This window comes from Lupinus angustifolius, chromosome LG14, assembly GCF_001865875.1.
Source record: "Lupinus angustifolius cultivar Tanjil chromosome LG14, LupAngTanjil_v1.0, whole genome shotgun sequence".
NCBI lineage: Eukaryota > Viridiplantae > Streptophyta > Magnoliopsida > Fabales > Fabaceae > Lupinus > Lupinus angustifolius.
The window spans coordinates 14,190,421-14,209,057 of record NC_032022.1 but is presented as its reverse complement, the minus strand read 5'-3'; the positions used below and the strand labels follow the sequence as shown (position 1 = coordinate 14,209,057).

General features: G+C 33.6%; 2 protein-coding genes across 8 annotated transcripts; one reads left to right on the top strand and one right to left on the bottom strand.

Annotated features, from left to right (window-relative positions):
* LOC109326277 (amino acid permease 6-like) lies at nucleotides 1,279-5,013 on the bottom strand. The gene is made up of 7 exons (XM_019558981.1): nucleotides 4,893-5,013; nucleotides 4,539-4,772; nucleotides 4,226-4,319; nucleotides 3,860-4,077; nucleotides 3,634-3,776; nucleotides 1,992-2,219; nucleotides 1,279-1,905 (listed from the first exon to the last, which is right to left on the bottom strand). The coding sequence occupies exons 1-7, from the start codon at nucleotides 4,996-4,998 to the stop codon at nucleotides 1,480-1,482; spliced, it is 1,449 nt and encodes a 482-aa protein (XP_019414526.1). The 5' UTR covers nucleotides 4,999-5,013; the 3' UTR covers nucleotides 1,279-1,479.
* On the top strand, nucleotides 7,854-18,185 carry LOC109326943 (protein FAM135B-like). Of its 7 annotated transcripts, none has more exons than XM_019559870.1 (17): nucleotides 7,855-8,094; nucleotides 8,395-8,479; nucleotides 8,573-8,710; nucleotides 8,799-8,887; nucleotides 9,295-9,449; nucleotides 9,993-10,057; nucleotides 10,149-10,343; nucleotides 10,500-10,554; nucleotides 11,407-11,652; nucleotides 11,757-11,890; nucleotides 14,207-14,396; nucleotides 14,497-14,556; nucleotides 14,643-14,867; nucleotides 15,892-16,150; nucleotides 16,225-16,430; nucleotides 16,881-16,931; nucleotides 17,338-17,628. In XM_019559870.1, exons 3-17 carry the CDS (start codon nucleotides 8,607-8,609, stop codon nucleotides 17,626-17,628), a joined length of 2,325 nt encoding a protein of 774 aa, XP_019415415.1. In that variant the 5' UTR covers nucleotides 7,855-8,094; nucleotides 8,395-8,479; nucleotides 8,573-8,606. The 7 variants fall into 7 exon arrangements, with proteins under 7 accessions (XP_019415419.1, XP_019415415.1, XP_019415413.1 ...); XM_019559868.1 differs by having other exon boundaries at nucleotides 8,395-8,488; nucleotides 8,546-8,710; XM_019559869.1 differs by having other exon boundaries at nucleotides 8,395-8,513; nucleotides 8,551-8,710.

Sequence of the window (18,637 nt, the reverse complement as noted above, 5' to 3'; positions counted from 1 at the left end):
CTCTGACTTCTTTTGGTCCTTCAATTGTTCTTCGCATAGCCTCAACATTGAATTCAATCTTATTGCAACCAATGTCTATTCTTTTTTGCTCTGAAGCACAGATTTGTCAAACACCCTCACGTGTCGGTGTCCGACACATATCCGACACAGATACGCTCGGATTCGCGAAGGATACGTATCCATAGAGTATCCAAAAATTAAAAAAATAAAATAAAATAAATAAAAATTAAAACACATATCCGATTCGTTTTCAATAAAATATAGGATATATGGATTCATTTTCAGTAAAGTACAGGATATATAGATTCATTTTCAATAAAATAGGATAAGATAAATTCGTTTTTATTAAAATATGATAAGATAGATTTGTTATGGAGAGCACTGATTTTAAGATAGATTCATTTTCATTAAAATATGATAAGATAGATTTGGTATGGAGGGCAATGATTTTAATTTTCTATTATATTTTTTACTCTGTATATTTTGATTTACACTTATAATTTTATCATATTTTATGTGTTTTTATTATTTTATATGCGTATCTCTGAACGTATCATATACTGTATTTTAAAAAAAATGCGTGTTGACATATCGGATACATATCGTATCCGACACACGTATCAATATTTGTGTTTCATAGCTTTTTTACTTTAATTCATCAAACTGCACAACATAGCTACTGCTCAATCCGAACAAAGAGAAATAAAAGCTAAAAACAATCCTAAATTATTATGTCCTAAAATACAAGTTAAATGCAATACAAATATAGTGTAATTTCAGACTTACGAGAAACTTAAAATAGAGGAGCATGTTCCTCAATGTGACAAAGAGTTATGACTATACTAGGTGATAATAAAGAGATTGAAGAGGATGATGAGCAAGGAAATGAGGTTTGTAATAATGAGGCTGATACAGACAATGAGGTGAAAGATGAGAGTGATAATAATGAAGATACAGACTCTGTTCCCATTGAAGGTTCAGTTGGTCTATTTTGAAGGCTTTATCTCTCGTTTTCGAGAGGGTGGTTGATGGAACAGAGGAGACGGTTGAAGGTGATAAAGAAAGTGATAGTGTTTTTAGGCTTCTTGGATCCTTCCTAAGGACAATCTTCCCTTTGTGTCAACCAAGCAGGTGTCCTTTGTAGTTTATGAGTTATGACAAGAGGAAGTGGATTGAGCTTGTCATTTGTCTTGAGTTGTCTTGTGTAGATTGTTTTCCAATTACTTTATAGTTTATGAATCATGGATAGAGATAGTTGAATCGGATGTTTCTGTTTCATTATGCTCTTGAAAGTTTAAACAGGTTTGATGCAGATACAAGCTTAATGAATCGAGCTGACACATGTTGTGGGTGTACCATAGATGACAAATATCAAATGATAGTGCTGAATTTGAAACTTATCTTGGACTATTCAGAACCTATATACAATGCAACTAGGTACTACATTTTCTTTTTTCTTCCATAAGAACCTGATAAGTATTATTGTGTGGCCTTGAAGGGCTGGTATTTCTTGAGATCCTGAGCCAGGCCTTGAATGGAGCCAGCAGCTGAGATAATAGAAACGATCAAGCAGACCCAGCTTAATATTTTGAGCCATGTCCAGGTGAATGAAAGCTTTTTCATCTTGGATTGCTTAATATACATCTCTATGGGAAAGTAAACTGTTAATGGCCAAAAGGATAATGAACCAATCAGGCCAAGGAAGTCATTGAAGAATGGAAACAACATAGCTATCACTGCAGTGATAATAACATATGTTGTTCTCCAAACTATCCTGAAGAAGTTCACATTGTATGTTCCACATAGTGGAAGCTTCACAGCATGGTCTACATTTACAAATTTGGTCTCAGACCATTTTTCTTTGCTCCAGCTCTCTACGAACCCAAAAATGGGTTGGCAAAAAACCTGCCAATATAAATGGATAAATACAATATACTAATGCCAAAGAATGCAGAACAAGGAAATGGGTTTAGTTCAATTTGTTTATTTACCTGGTATGCTCCAACTAAGTGCACAGCTATGCAGACATTGGCAAAGTCTATTAGCCAAAAGGGCTCGTAGAAGCCGAAGCCTGTGAGGAAATTTCCTGGTGCATTGTTTCCAAATGCTGCATAGCCTAAGGTTCCACATAGCACATAAAATAGGGTTGTGGTTAATATGCCAATCAAACTGGCTCTCTTCATGACTTTGTTCTCTGGGGGGCTTGATTTAAGGGTATCCTGCAATCATAAGGTTTTCACTTTTTTTTTGTTTTCAGGGTATTTCTCTGTTAATAGAGACTGATTATTTTCTTCCATTTTTAGTTTCTGCACACCAAGGGTGTGTTCTTCTGAAATATTATTAGAAGACTAATAACTTTCAGGACAAGATTATCGACGATCTCTCTCAACAAAGTCATTTCCATACATGGTACGAATCGAGATCTTAATATCACTTTTGAGGAACTTAACTTCCTCTGAATTGTGCTAGGCTTTGTTTAAGACTAATGTTTTAATTTAGGCACACCTATATTTGACACAAATTTTCTTATATATATGGTCGAGCCTGATGTAGCTAAACTACATAATAACTAGCTTGAAACAATATAAGCTCCTATCCTTGAGTATGGGCCTCTAACAGAACATAGGATGCTTCCTTTTCATAAGAAAGTTCCATGTCTGCTAATAAGTTTCGGATGAAATTAACCCTTTTCATAAGGAAGTTCATATCCTTGAATAGGTAGTAATATCAGATGTGTTCAGTTTCTTTGATGTAGTAGGATTCAATGACCATTGACCACAAGAAAGAGGATAAATACACTATAAGAATATATGGTTGGACTTTAGAATAGATTCTTTGTAGACACACGTATCAGTATCCGTGCTTCATAGTCTACAACTTTAAAGAGTCTCTTTCATTGAAAACTGCTGAGAGACACAATATATCAATCCAAGTCTGCTACTTGGTCCACAAATTAATTATGCATGTGATCATGATCCTCAAGAAGTGTGAGAATATATATTTAATATAGCTATACCGAAAATGCATCAATTTTTTTGGCCAAACTATGATTTTTTATATAATTCTACTGCCATTTTAAATCAGTTTGTGCATTTTTTATTAATTAATTATTATCCCATGTTTTAAATTTACAAAATTATCATTCATTAGCAAAAAGTGCATGAAAGGAATGAAGAGTATCAATAACTTAACTCTTAAATACATCATGTGTCAATAACTTCACTCATTAGAAATTTCATTATTTTTACCAAAAAATCTATTATTCACTATTTCTGGTTGTTAGGTAGGAAAAAGCAAAATAGTTATATCATTATCAGTAAAAGAAATAGCACGCATTTTTTAGAAGGTTGATTCTATAGAAATTATTGTGAAGAGGACTTGATAAACTCTCTTTCTTCTTTATGTAAGTCGGCAATCGGCATGCATGGCCCTCTATGCAAATCAAAAGTTATATATATAAATGTGGGTGTGTATTCGTGAATAATAATAGAGAGAAAAAAATGTACGCAAAAGTTATGAGTTTTATACACCGTTACTGCATTATTCATTGATTCTTCAAACAAAAAAATACAAATGAATGATAAATAATGTGTTGACTGTATATAAATATTTAATATATAAGATATGACTTGCCTGTATCTCAATGAGAACATTAGAATAAGCATAAGCAAAAGCTATGTCACCAATAGCTTGAAATGTCCTCCAAACCTTCTCTGATCCTGTAACATCAACTCCAACTTGCACACCGGTTAACGATGTCTTTACATGTTTCCCACCTTCACAATAAACCAAATTATCATTAATCTTAATGTAATAGTAGAAATCATTTATGACTATATCTATATATAAACTTAATTACCTGTTGCTACCTTAGCTATGGAGAGCCCAAGGCCAATAGAAGAATAAGCAAAAGACATAATGGCTGCAACAATGGAGAGCCATGAGAGTTTATGGAAATTTGGTATCTGGCTAAGTACAATTTGGATGCAGGCAAAGAGGATCATGAAAGGGTTGTTTGATGTATAGCACTTTTCTTGATGGCCATGTTTGTGAAAACAATTTGACCTTTTCACTGCCCTGATTTATTATTACCATAAGAGAATTAATTTGTTATCATATGTTTATAACAAGGTTTATATCAAAAGTTTAATATTGATGTATAATCTAAGATTTATAATATACAAAAAAAAGTGATATTAAGTCAAAAGTTTATGATGAAACTTACACCATACTGATTGAAGCTGTTATGGTGTAGCCGATGGTTACACCAACTAGATTTATATACTGAGCCAATCCACACAACTGAAATTTCCTCCCTCCTGTAGAGATTGGAAACAACAAATTCAAGTTACATTTACTTTCATTTGAATTCAGTAGTGAGAAGTTTTATTTATAAGGCCCTATTCGATCCTAAGTCAATGATTCAATTCCTGTAAGCGACACTTGGGAGGAGCAGACACAAAAGTCGAAATAGATTAGTTTCCTTACTCAAAAAAGTTGAGGGATACCCTTGATAGTACATCATTCATTTGTATTACCTAGGATAGACTTGACAACCTGAGAATAGGTATAGTTTCTGTTGCCATGAAGAGGGTGAGGTGACCTATAACAATCAGCAAGAAGAGTTGATGTGAAGTATGTGATAAATGAGAATGCAAAGAGGACAACAGGACCAGCCACCCAACCCATTTGTGCAATTGCCCATGCTAGAGAAAGCACCCCTGACCCTATCACTGCTGTTATTATATGAGCACTTGCACTCACCAATGTCCCTTCAATTTAAACACCATTATAACAATAACCCACATTAACATAAATCATATCTAATATAACAATACACTATCTGAGAGAATTGTTCTCACTTGAGTAGCTCCCTATATATATATATATACCTGTTCTTTTGGGTCGTCCATCATCATCCAAGTTTTTGCTACCATCAGCAGAAGTTTCAGGAGTTTCTATATCCATGTTGTTCCTTTGAGACTGATCAGTGTTCATCTCGCTCAGTTCTTATTACTGTGTTTCTGTAGTGTGGCTAACTAAAAGAAAAAAAGAAAGAGAAAGAGGAAAAAAGGTGGTGTGAGTTTCTCTGCTTTGTGTACTTTGGTTTGGTATATTTTTTAACATAAGTTCCTTGCCAGAGAAAGACGGTGTCTAAAGATATACGTGGAGATAACCAATAAAACATTGTCAATACATTAAGAATTTAATTCTAATTAAAATCTAGTTATAAATAATAGCATCAAAAATATTAATATTTTTATCTCTAAATATGATGTGACGTATGTGTCTCTGTAGAAGTTTATTTGTTATTGCTGATATTATGAGTAAGTGTGGAATTTTGGAGAAGGCTCTGAACCATGAAAGGTGTCATATTTTGATCTGGCATGGGAAGAGGTGTGTCCCCCCACCCACTAGCCAAATTATTGTTTTCGTCCATCTATTTGGACAATTTTGTTTTATGTGTGTTTCTATGAAAACCATATGCATGGCAGTGATGGCATCATATGTGTCGAAATTAAATTTCATATCGTCTATCTTATTATCTCGGGAATTGTTTAAATATCTGTTGAACTACTTTTTAATAACTAATTGGTTTTGAGATGAAACCTTAACGTACACTTTTGTATGATATAAGGCGATATCATAACAGTTGCACCTATGCTTAGCATCACAAAATCTGCACTTTATTGGTTCCAATATTAGAAGCAACAAATCATCACCACCAATAAACAATATATATATTTACTTCATATGTAACACATATGGTTGAGATTTATATACAAGGTTGAATATTCTTTTAATTAAACCATTTAGATATAAATTCAGAACATTTTCCACAATAGCTAAACCTTCACACCAGTTCCATTCCGTTTTCATAACCAGCTAGAGTTACACCTTCAAAATGGATGATCTATATTGATGCCATGACTTAGGCAGTGACGCCTATAACCTTGATAATTATATAGCAGTAAATGTTGTACAAGTTCAGGAATCATCTGAAATTCTGTTTGTCGATATGAACAATTTATGAAAATCCATTCTGGACCTTACTCTTTTCCACAGATTTCCTCACCTGCCCATATTATTATATAAATATCAAATTTGGTCCTTGTGAGCTAGAAACGAGTAGAACCGAGTCAAACCATAGCTCAACTCGGTTCAACTCGAAACTCGACTCAAGTTTAATAGAGTTATTTTTTAGTTTTAGTTTAACTCTGTTAAAGTTTGTAAACTATCTGGTTTAGTTCGAATGATTCATTTGGACAACTCAAATAATTAATTAAAATTTGAAATATAATACAATAACTTTTTTTTATATATATAAATATAATCTTCTTTATATATAATAACAATAAATATAAAAAAATAATTTATGAGTCACAATAAACATAAAAATTAGTTTATATGTATATATATCGAGTCAGTTCATGAGCATAACGAGTCGAATTATATCCAACCCATGTTCGGCTCGTTTATTTAACGTGCTTAATTTCAAACTCAAGTTTAGCTCATATGATTCATAAACTAAATTTATCAAACTAAATAATGAATCGAGTTTTAAACGAATACTGAGTCGGTTCTTCATTGCCAACCAGTTACACATTTCCGCTTTTCCTCACCCACCTCATATTATAAATCCAATAAGTCCTTCATCCTTACTGTGTTTTTCTCGACCACCATGAAAGATAGCAATGCAAACCGAACCCATGATTACCTGCCTGAACCGAACCTAAAATTAATGAGGAAAAGTCGATGTGATTAGGTTTGGGTACGGGTTTTATCCGTGTTTAATTTTTGTGTCCAGGTTCGTGTTTGATAGAGCAAAGATCTTAACTCGAACCCACTAAAATTAAAAATTTTATCACGTGTCTATTGTTTTTAATTTCTAATTTTACTTTACATACTATTGGATTTTCAAACATAAAAGAAATGAAATAATACAAGACAAATAGAAATGTTCGAGAGAAATGAAACAAAAATAATATCATACTTTCCTTAGTACATATATAATTTTCGGGGTTTTTTTTTCATGTTCAAGTTACTCATAACCCAACGGTTCAGGGATGATATCTTTATTTTCAACCTCATTGAGTTCGAGTTTTGAATTTCATATTCGGGTTTGTGTATGTGCAAACCTGACCTCGACCCATCTGATTATCATTATCATTACTAACCACAATATATGGCAACCATGTTACTAGCTAGCATTGACAAAAACCCATTGACTAGTATTTGATTGTAATTAATGGTATCTGTGGTAGAGGAAAACATATTCTATCATGAGTTACTCATTCCACTAAAAAAAGATTAATAACCCATATGCAATAGCGTGAGAGAATACACTTCGCTTTTAAGAAAACTAAATTGCAAATGTAAATTTAAGTCTGTCAAACATATTCATAAATGTTTTTTTGAATACCAACAAAGTGTTGACACATTGAATATTAAGATGGATTAAAATATCAAATATTTAATTCATTTGGACAACAATTATTGAGTGAATACACTTATTTATAAAAAACATAAATTGCAAATATAAAAAATTAACTCTACCCAATATGTTCATAAATGTTTTTTTGAGTATCAAGAATATGTTCACACACTAAATCATCAGATAGATTAAAATATTCAATTCATTTTGGCAACAATTATTCGGAGGATATGCTCTCACTAATTCCTTAGCCATAGATAATTGAACTTGGTTATACAATTTGTGTGGAAAAAATATTTAATAATAAACTTTTAACTTAACTCCAGGTGAAAAAGAAATAAACAATGTGATTTGGGAATGATGATAGCCGTTAGATTGAAACAGAAATTAGAAAGAGACATTAAAGAGAAATGTCATTTCTAAGAGTGAAGTAAAACAACATCAACGTTTCATAATATTTTCATTCATATTCCAATTTTCCACTCACAATTCAATTGATAATTTTATACCCACCACAATCACTCCCGATTTCAAACCCTAGAATCAATCTCAGATCTCCCTTCTCTCTCCATTCCAATTTCTCTATCCAACGACCTGCATTTTCAGAATTACGAGTCAATTGAGTTTTGCTGCCACATTCTTTTGAAGATTTTTTTGGGGTATTTCTCAGTTTTTATTTTCTGTTGCTACCTATATAGAAAAGCCCTTTTATGCAATTTTGCATTTTGACGTAAAGATTCGAACTTTTTGATATCTTAAAGGCACTTTTCAGTTCAGAACTTTGAGCCTTTACTCTTATGCCATTCATGCATCACCACCTTATGTTTTAATTTTTCAGTAAATAGTATTATGAGCCTCATCAGTTGGTGTATGATCACATGTATAGAGCTAGATATGTCATGCTTTTTTCTTTACAATCTCACTTATGCTAGTGCTTTTGCCATTATCCTTTTTTGTAGGTTACAATTTGCAAACAAGTTTTCATATCAATGGATGAATTATGATGGTAAAGAAATAGGGGGAGTGTATGAGTGATATGTTAAGGGGTAAAAGTAGCACTTGAATTTGCAACTAAAAAATGCTCATTAACATTTAATAATACTTGAAAACGAGAGATGTTTTGTTGGTTTGAAATAGTGATGCTAGCTAGTAGAGGAGCTTTCCCGATGTAATGCCACGCCCCGTTAAGGTTGAGCCGGTGGCTATGTTCGAAACTATACAGCAGATTGGTATCTATCTTCATAGGTTTCACAATCTTGACCTTTTTAGACAAGGGTATGTATCCCTTTTTACTTTTTTTACTCCATTCCATTGTATTTAATTTTCTAACTTGATTAACTGATATGTATTTTGTTTTATGTAGATGGTATCAAATTAAGATTACTATCAGATGGGAGGACAGTGAAGACGATATACCACACGGGATTCCAGCTAGAGTCGTTCAGTATGAAGGTAGTTTATCAACGCTATGCCTTGGTTGTGTGAAAGAAATCCTGGTTGTGTGTTATGTCCTAGTTAGGATTACTGATTGTTTTAGCATAAAAAAAAAATACTTCTTAGCTACATAATTTGATTATAGTTTGTCAATTATTTAACCCACAGTTGAGTGGTATAACTGTTGTTTATTTCTTGCTGGGGTGATTGCTTTCAGTACAAACTTTAAATCCTGGCGTTTGATATCACAGTACAATACTATTATATATTTATATTGTTCCTAGCCTCATTCTTATTATTATATCTTGAACAAATATGCGGGCCAGCTTTGGGTTATTTAGTGGAATTTAATTGAAAACTATCACAGAACTTGTTCTTATATGCAAAAAAAAATTAACTGTGGTATTCAAATTTTGGTTCTGCAGCTCCTGATCTAGGTCCTAGCAGCATATATGGCTTATGGAGGATTGATGATACAGACAACAGTTTCTCAACACAGCCCTTTCGGATAAAATATGCTAGGCAGGACATTCATTTATGTATGATGATCACGTTCAACTTAGCTCGTAGTAGATTTGAGGTAATGATCTCTGTCAACTTCTTTGCTGTATAGGGGTATCAAGGGGAAAGTAAACCCTGTGGCAATTTTTTTTCTTGGGTGCCAGTATCGGTTAGCGAAGTCCCCTCGGCATATCACACTGTCAGCATGGTTCACAAACTTGGCGTCTCAATTGCCTATAAATTTGTTTATACGCACTGGCACATGTGCGTTTCTTACACATATATCATGTATGTATTGATGTTTATGACAAATGCGCCAGAAAGAAACCCAGGCCGTGTTTATGAATTAGTTCATTTAAAGATTGGTTGTAATATTGACCAGGTTTGAAACTTAAATTAGGACGTATTGCTTATATTCATCTGTATAGTTTAATTTAAATCAAGTATTGGGAAAATACAATTGTTTACTTCTGTGGCTTATGGGGATCTGAAATAGCCAACATTGAAGATCACTTAACCTTTTATGACAAAGTAACATAGTACTTATATTTTTCACAGCTCCTTGTCATTCAGTTCAATTGCTTTATCACTTTGAACTGTTTTATGATGCTCTTAATTGCAGGATTTAGCTACAGCAGCTGCTATTTTGAAATTTGAGCTTATGTATGCTCCCACAGTTGAGAACGGGTGAGTATGTCACCCAAACACATGTTTGTTTCCTTTTTGGTGGATATTACCTAGATGAGAATGGTATGCTGACTGGAGTGTATTATCTCAGTGCCGACTTGCAAACTTCTTTGGATGATTATCCTGCTGCTATCCATGAATTCAGAATTCCTCCTAAAGCTCTTTTAGGATTGCATTCATATTGTCCTGTCCATTTTGATGCTTTACATGCAGTGCTTGTTGATGCAAGTGTACATGTCAGTTTATTGAAAGCTGCCTCTTACCCATCTGCATCAAAGAGGACCAGGTCTGTCACATGTTCTAATTTTCAGCCTGAACCAACTAGATTTCCATTCCTATTATTAGTTTCCTTCAGAATTTTATTTTAGAGCAGCTTTGATTGCTAATTTATTTTTATGCTTGCTTAATTACACATTAACCTGTTCATTTTGTCCCTTTTCAGAAATTCTGCCAATACTGATGTCATTGTAGATAAAAGTCATGACACATTGAATCATGTATGTTCGGAACATTGGATGCCTCCTTTTGGAAATCACCATTGCAGTGTTGATCAAGGCGACTTTGTGCAAAATATTGATTGCAAATATTTTTTCGCAATCTCTAATGTTTGTGTCTTTTGCTTGCTTTATATCTACACTTGGGTTCAAGCAGACTAGCATATTACTTGCTGCTCATGCAAATTATTGTGTGCTTGTATGACCAAATCTACTGCATCCATCTGTGCATAATCACAAGCGGGGGAGTTCTTATCTGCATTCATTTACTTCTGCACTAGTACATTTGTTTCAGTAGAAGTACATGCACATATTTTGTTGTATGTGAACTGCATTTTCTGTTTTTTCATTTCATTCTATCCTTTGTAGGTTATACATTGAGTATCATCTGCACCTGTTTCATTATCTATCATGCCTAGTTTAACGGAACAGTAGATTTCCGTATAGACTTCATTTATGCCCAATAAATATGATTGCAGAAAAAAGTAATCGAGATATATGAATGTGAGAATAAACATGATAGAAGGAGCTCTAAGTTCTTACATGACCTGAAGTCCTCGATAGCAGATACCATGCTATGCCTTTGCTTCTCTACAACATTGTACAAACCAAGATTAACTTTGAGATTTTATGCCTCTAAATTCTAGTAAATAGCTTTTCTCCTGTTCTGAAAATGTGGTGAAAATTATTTAACATATATTGGATGTATGTCAATCAAAATGTTTGTAGCTGTATTCATGTCTTAGTAATCGGGGATAATGCAGGTGTGGGTTCCCGTCCATTTTAGCATATATTTAGCCTTTGTTAGCTGGATATTCTTCAAGCATTAAAACCGTGCTTTATGTGACTGACCAGGACTTGGGTGGAGTTGCTTCTGTAGATGTGAAAAATGTCATGCTTGTTAAAGCATTATTAACTGCCCGTGGTATATTGCTTGACGAACTACAAAGAATTAGCAAAGCTGTTGACCAAGCTATTGATATTTCAGATTTTTTGTTGAAAATGAATAATACGAAGTTATTAAATTCATTGTTGCAAGCAAATCAGTTTGCAACAGATGTTGAAGTTTCAGGACAAGGCCAACCACAGTCTGGTCTTGAGGTCCTTAGATTTTTATTTCATGCTACAGAGATTATTGTTTTTTTTTCTATTTATACTTTTTCATGGTTTCTTGGTTATTAATTGTTTGTTCTCTTCCTGTATAGGATGAAAATGGTACTCTGGATTTTCTGAATGCTGAAAAGCTATATTCCTTGTCTCAGAATGAACTGTTGGACTGTTTTCATTTACTAGGAGATCAACTGTTCTATTTATGGAACATATTTTTGAAGTTTCACAGGTTGCTTTATATCCTGTATCATTAGATTCATTACAATTCAACAAAGATGTGTGGTTCTCTCACTTTTGCATCTGATTAATGTGTCAACTTTATTTTACTTTTTCAATCTTTACTACTTTAAAAACTTTGATAGAGTAATCGATGTAGTTTTTTGTTTCTTCATGCATTTCGATCACAAAAATATATAATTTGGCTTGAAAAGCCAATTTAGTAGATGGAACAGTTTCAGACAGTTGCTAAGTGATACCAACCTTGTTCCTCTCAATTGGGCATTTTCAGAAAATATTTCCACATTAATGATTATAACCACGATCCGTTTTCAGGATTTTACATGCTGACTCATATAACAAGAAACAGGTCTAATTTACTGCTTGAGAATTACAAGTTGTGGTTTCTTCATGGATCATTCTCAAACATGTATCATTCATGAAAATATTTTGTTTAATAAGCTAATATTACTTCTTCCTAGGGATAACAAAACAAAGATTCTAGAATTTTTACATGATGCCATGTATGTTCGGAACATTGGATGCCTCCTTTTGGAAATCACCATTGCAGTGTTGATCAAGGCGACTTTGTGCAAAATATTGATTGCAAATATTTTTTCGCAATCTCTAATGTTTGTGTCTTTTGCTTGCTTTATATCTACACTTGGGTTCAAGCAGACTAGCATATTACTTGCTGCTCATGCAAATTATTGTGTGCTTGTATGACCAAATCTACTGCATCCATCTGTGCATAATCACAAGCGGGGGAGTTCTTATCTGCATTCATTTACTTCTGCACTAGTACATTTGTTTCAGTAGAAGTACATGCACATATTTTGTTGTATGTGAACTGCATTTTCTGTTTTTTCATTTCATTCTATCCTTTGTAGGTTATACATTGAGTATCATCTGCACCTGTTTCATTATCTATCATGCCTAGTTTAACGGAACAGTAGATTTCCGTATAGACTTCATTTATGCCCAATAAATATGATTGCAGAAAAAAGTAATCGAGATATATGAATGTGAGAATAAACATGATAGAAGGAGCTCTAAGTTCTTACATGACCTGAAGTCCTCGATAGCAGATACCATGCTATGCCTTTGCTTCTCTACAACATTGTACAAACCAAGATTAACTTTGAGATTTTATGCCTCTAAATTCTAGTAAATAGCTTTTCTCCTGTTCTGAAAATGTGGTGAAAATTATTTAACATATATTGGATGTATGTCAATCAAAATGTTTGTAGCTGTATTCATGTCTTAGTAATCGGGGATAATGCAGGTGTGGGTTCCCGTCCATTTTAGCATATATTTAGCCTTTGTTAGCTGGATATTCTTCAAGCATTAAAACCGTGCTTTATGTGACTGACCAGGACTTGGGTGGAGTTGCTTCTGTAGATGTGAAAAATGTCATGCTTGTTAAAGCATTATTAACTGCCCGTGGTATATTGCTTGACGAACTACAAAGAATTAGCAAAGCTGTTGACCAAGCTATTGATATTTCAGATTTTTTGTTGAAAATGAATAATACGAAGTTATTAAATTCATTGTTGCAAGCAAATCAGTTTGCAACAGATGTTGAAGTTTCAGGACAAGGCCAACCACAGTCTGGTCTTGAGGTCCTTAGATTTTTATTTCATGCTACAGAGATTATTGTTTTTTTTTCTATTTATACTTTTTCATGGTTTCTTGGTTATTAATTGTTTGTTCTCTTCCTGTATAGGATGAAAATGGTACTCTGGATTTTCTGAATGCTGAAAAGCTATATTCCTTGTCTCAGAATGAACTGTTGGACTGTTTTCATTTACTAGGAGATCAACTGTTCTATTTATGGAACATATTTTTGAAGTTTCACAGGTTGCTTTATATCCTGTATCATTAGATTCATTACAATTCAACAAAGATGTGTGGTTCTCTCACTTTTGCATCTGATTAATGTGTCAACTTTATTTTACTTTTTCAATCTTTACTACTTTAAAAACTTTGATAGAGTAATCGATGTAGTTTTTTGTTTCTTCATGCATTTCGATCACAAAAATATATAATTTGGCTTGAAAAGCCAATTTAGTAGATGGAACAGTTTCAGACAGTTGCTAAGTGATACCAACCTTGTTCCTCTCAATTGGGCATTTTCAGAAAATATTTCCACATTAATGATTATAACCACGATCCGTTTTCAGGATTTTACATGCTGACTCATATAACAAGAAACAGGTCTAATTTACTGCTTGAGAATTACAAGTTGTGGTTTCTTCATGGATCATTCTCAAACATGTATCATTCATGAAAATATTTTGTTTAATAAGCTAATATTACTTCTTCCTAGGGATAACAAAACAAAGATTCTAGAATTTTTACATGATGCATGGGCTAAGGATCGAAAAGCCGAGTGGTCAATATGGATGGTGTACTCTACGGTAGAGATGCCTCATCATTATATAAATAATGGGAGTGATGAGTCTTCAAATCAAGGTGGACATAAAAGAGTTCCCAGTTTGGTGAAGTTACCTGATGAGGTAAGTGTTTGTACGTTTGGTTTCTTCATGTTCTTTGAATCATGCAAGTTGCATTAAGGAACATGGAGAAAATAATTTTATTTCCTTGTTCATTATACAGCCCCCTCAAAGTGCAGCTTCACGTGCCGAACTTCATCGAAGGAGCATTGCACAAATGCAGGTAAGGTATCAACTTGAATACGTGCATCATTAACTCCTATTTCAGATTTACATGTGGCCTATTAATGGATTACTGGTATTTTGCAGATTAACAACAGGTCAATTCAAGACATGTATATATTTGGAGAACCGTTACGTGTACCAATTGTGATTGTTGAACGTGTAATGAATACTCCACGACGTAATAGCAATCAAAATTCATACCTGAGACATATGCAAACTGAGCCTAGCCTTGATACTATGGGCAAGAAATCTGCACCAAAAAGTATTGCCCGTTTGTTGAAGATTGTTGTCTTTGTGCATGGGTTTCAGGCATGTCTTTGCTCTTATTGAGTTTATTTCAAAACAATGCCTTACTTTCTATGAAGAACTTAGCATGCTATGTTTGGGGTGTACAAACTCATTTTTGGCAGATCATGGGTTGTGCTTGATCTCGATTTTCGGTCTGAAACTATAGTTTGAGTGGAAGTTTAAAAAAAATGTTTTTCTGATCGGTCAAACCATGGTTTGCAAACTATAAGCCAAATACTTTTAGCTTTCACCACTTATTTGAGACTGAGAGAGCTTGGTGGTAAGTCACATACTGTTGAACTATTTGTAGCACTGCCGAAATGGGCAATTTGGCCCAGCTCATTACAGACCAAGCAAAAAGTGACAGGGTTTGGTACTTGAGTTCTTTCTTTTAGAGGACCTGGAAACCTAACCTGGTTGTAAATGATTGGTGGGTTAACTGATATAATAGGAATTTTAAAAAAACTGTAGGTCGGTTTTGATCTTTGGTTAAAACAATGTGGAAAATTGAAAATACTAACCCATTAAAAGCCTGAATATCAGATTTGGTTCTTATTGTGGTAAGGGTGTAATAAGTCAGCAAGTAATGCTCCTCATTTCTCAAACAACCAATAAAAAATAATGTCATTTAATTATGTTTGTTGTTTGCCATTGTAGATGAATGGATTTAGATACCATTCATCTATAATAACTGCAGGATGTGCAGTTTGTCATGCCACCACCATTCACTCTATTACATCGCATGTTTTAAAATTATTTTTTCTTATGATAATATATATTCAAAGCACAGGATCTCTTGCAGTTTTAAACATAACTGCAAATGATCTGGATCCGTGCAAAAATGTAAAATATAGTTTTAGAATGTGAAGTCTTCTAATTATTTTCCCTAAATATAATAAAGTTGGGGATCACTGATTAAATATATCATTTTCAATTGAGATGCATCTAGGTTGCAAAGCAATATTGATGGACTAAATCCATATTTTTGTTCATTGTATGTCTAAAAATTTGATCAAATGCTTATTCTTCAACATTTAACATGTAGGGACATCATCTGGATCTACGACTTGTCCGGAATCAGTGGCTTTTGATGGATCCCAAAGTAGAAGTTCTTATGTCAGAGGCTAATGAAGATAAAACATCTGGAGACTTCAGAGAAATGGGACAAAGGCTAGCTCAGGAAGTTGTTTCTTTTGTCAAAAACAAAATGGACAAAGCATCAAAATATGAGAATTTGGGTGATATTAAGATTAGTTTTGTTGGTCATTCTATTGGTAACCTCATTATAAGAACAGCAATTGCAGGTGGGTCATAATTTTAGGTGAGATGCTTTACATCGGTTTGACATTTGATGCTAAAGTTTGTCCTGTGTTTGCAGATGACATTATGGAACCATTTTTAAGATACCTTCATACATATGTTTCAGTATCTGGTCCACACTTGGGCTATCTTTATAGTTCAAACTCATTGTTTAATTCTGGATTATGGTTTTTCAAGAAGCTGAAAAACACACAGTGCATTCATCAGCTCACCTTCACAGACGATCCAGATTTTCAAAATACGTTCCTGTATAAACTGTGTAAGGTAGGGAACTTGTTCTACAGAGGTTGAGATCAAATAACTTAAACTCTAATTTTATTGAACAACTTATTGTGGGGTGGGATTTTTACTAATCATAATGTTATATTATAAGCACTTATTACGCTTGATATTTCATGTCGATTTTGATGTAAATTGGAACTCTTGAATATCAACTATTTTACGAAGTAAACTTTCCCTGTATTTTAAATTGATAAGTAATGATGTGATTTGCAATATCTAGTGAAGATGAATTGACTGATGAAAAATGACAGCAGCAGCTAATATGATTTTGCTCAATGTTGTGGGGAGTCAATTTCTGAAAGGAAATTAAGGTGTCACTTTCCCAAAACCCTGAAGTAGAAGGGATGAATTATTTGTGCATTATATGGAGTTGACTACTTTGATGAAGTTCTAATAGAGTTCTTTTTTCGGCTCCTTTCTTTCTTTTTTCAGCAGAAGACATTGGAACATTTTAGGAATATTATCCTACTATCTTCTCCTCAGGTATTGCCTTTTCGTATGATTCTTAAAATAATTTATTTTACTCTTATTAGAGCAATTGGGTTTTTTCACATTCGCATCAACGTGGATTTAATATTCTATTGCGTAGAAATACAAGTTGCCTTTGTTAGCATTACTTTATGGTTTATGCTGGTAGATGAACTTATTTTCTTCAGAAGTACTAGGCTTTTAAAGTGTTATACCATTATTTTATCTTTACTAATTAAGATCCAACCATTCAATGCAATGTTAAAATTCTAAGGTACAGTATAGTAATGCGTTATTTTTAAGTAGAGGAAGGAAGTTTCGATCCCTTCTATCTTTTTCTTTGCCCTCGGCTTCTCTTTTCTTGTAACATGTTAGTTTTTACTCAAGTATTATTTTGGTTAACCGATAAGCCTTTTTTCAGGATGGTTATGTGCCATACCATTCTGCTAGAATTGAGTCATGCCCGGCTGCTTCACATGATTCTTCAAAGAAGGGTAGCTGCTTCCTAGAGATGCTGAATGATTGTTTGGACCAAATCCGTGCCAATCCATCTGAACATCGAGTTTTCATGCGTTGTGATGTCAATTTTGATGCCACTGCCTATGGCAAGAATTTGAACTCTTTCATTGGGCGGGCCGCACATATCGAGTTTCTAGAATCTGACATTTTCATGAAGTTCATAATGTGGTCTTTTCCAGAGCTATTTCAATAGCAGTTGCAGTGATTTTCTGCCTTCTCTGCCCTGCATCCGTGCGTTCTAAATCGCGTATTGGCTTCTGAGACCACAAGTGCTCAAGTTTCCATTATTCAAAGAATGGGTTGGCAGGTACATAAAGCTGCAGATTTAGTTGGCTTCAAGATGCTTATTTTAAACACGGTTGTTTACATAATAGCTTTAGGGAGGGTCAAAGGAAGCATAGTGATGTAATTATTTTAGGTTAGGTAGATTTCAAAATATTCAATGTTATATTCCTTAACGCAGTACATATCAGAAGCTGCTAAGACATTGGGATGTGGGAGGGATTTGGCATGCAATGAGGAACATATAACAAACAGAAATCTGTTGTCCGAAATCATGTCTCTGCCTAATGATAATGATTTTAATTGACATATTTTCATTGGCGCAGGACAAGATTTGGGATAACAGATCTTTGTTCGCATATAACATGATAAGTGCTAAGTTTATGAGTTTAGTGAATTCGTTAACAAATTTGTATGTATATTTATATGCGGAACAGGAGATTAAAATGCAAATGAAGAGTACTAACAAAATCCAATATATTTGGTAGATAATTGAATCCTTTAATTATGATATCAGGGTTCAATTGTTTCCTTGTCTGTTATTTGATTCATTCAATTTGTTTTGGCAACAAGACTATCTGAAAGTATTGAAGAGACCTGACATTGTTGAGAACTTTTTCCTTAATTTGCTAATCATTGAAGTTTTTATTAAATAGCAGAGCTAAGTTCAAGTTTGAAGATCCTAATTCTTAATCATTTGAGTGCATACTGTATGGTTTTCTCACTTTCTATAATAGATATGCTTTATTCAATTTCCAAAATGTTATTTGCTCCTCCGGGTGGGAATGCACCATATATCATATTTCTCAATGAAGCAAACTTCAAAACTGATTTCTTGACAAAAATTGTTGCCCAATGGCTACAACATCTTAATTGGCAGCATTTGCAGTAGCTACTGTTTTGTTCTTCTATATACCTAA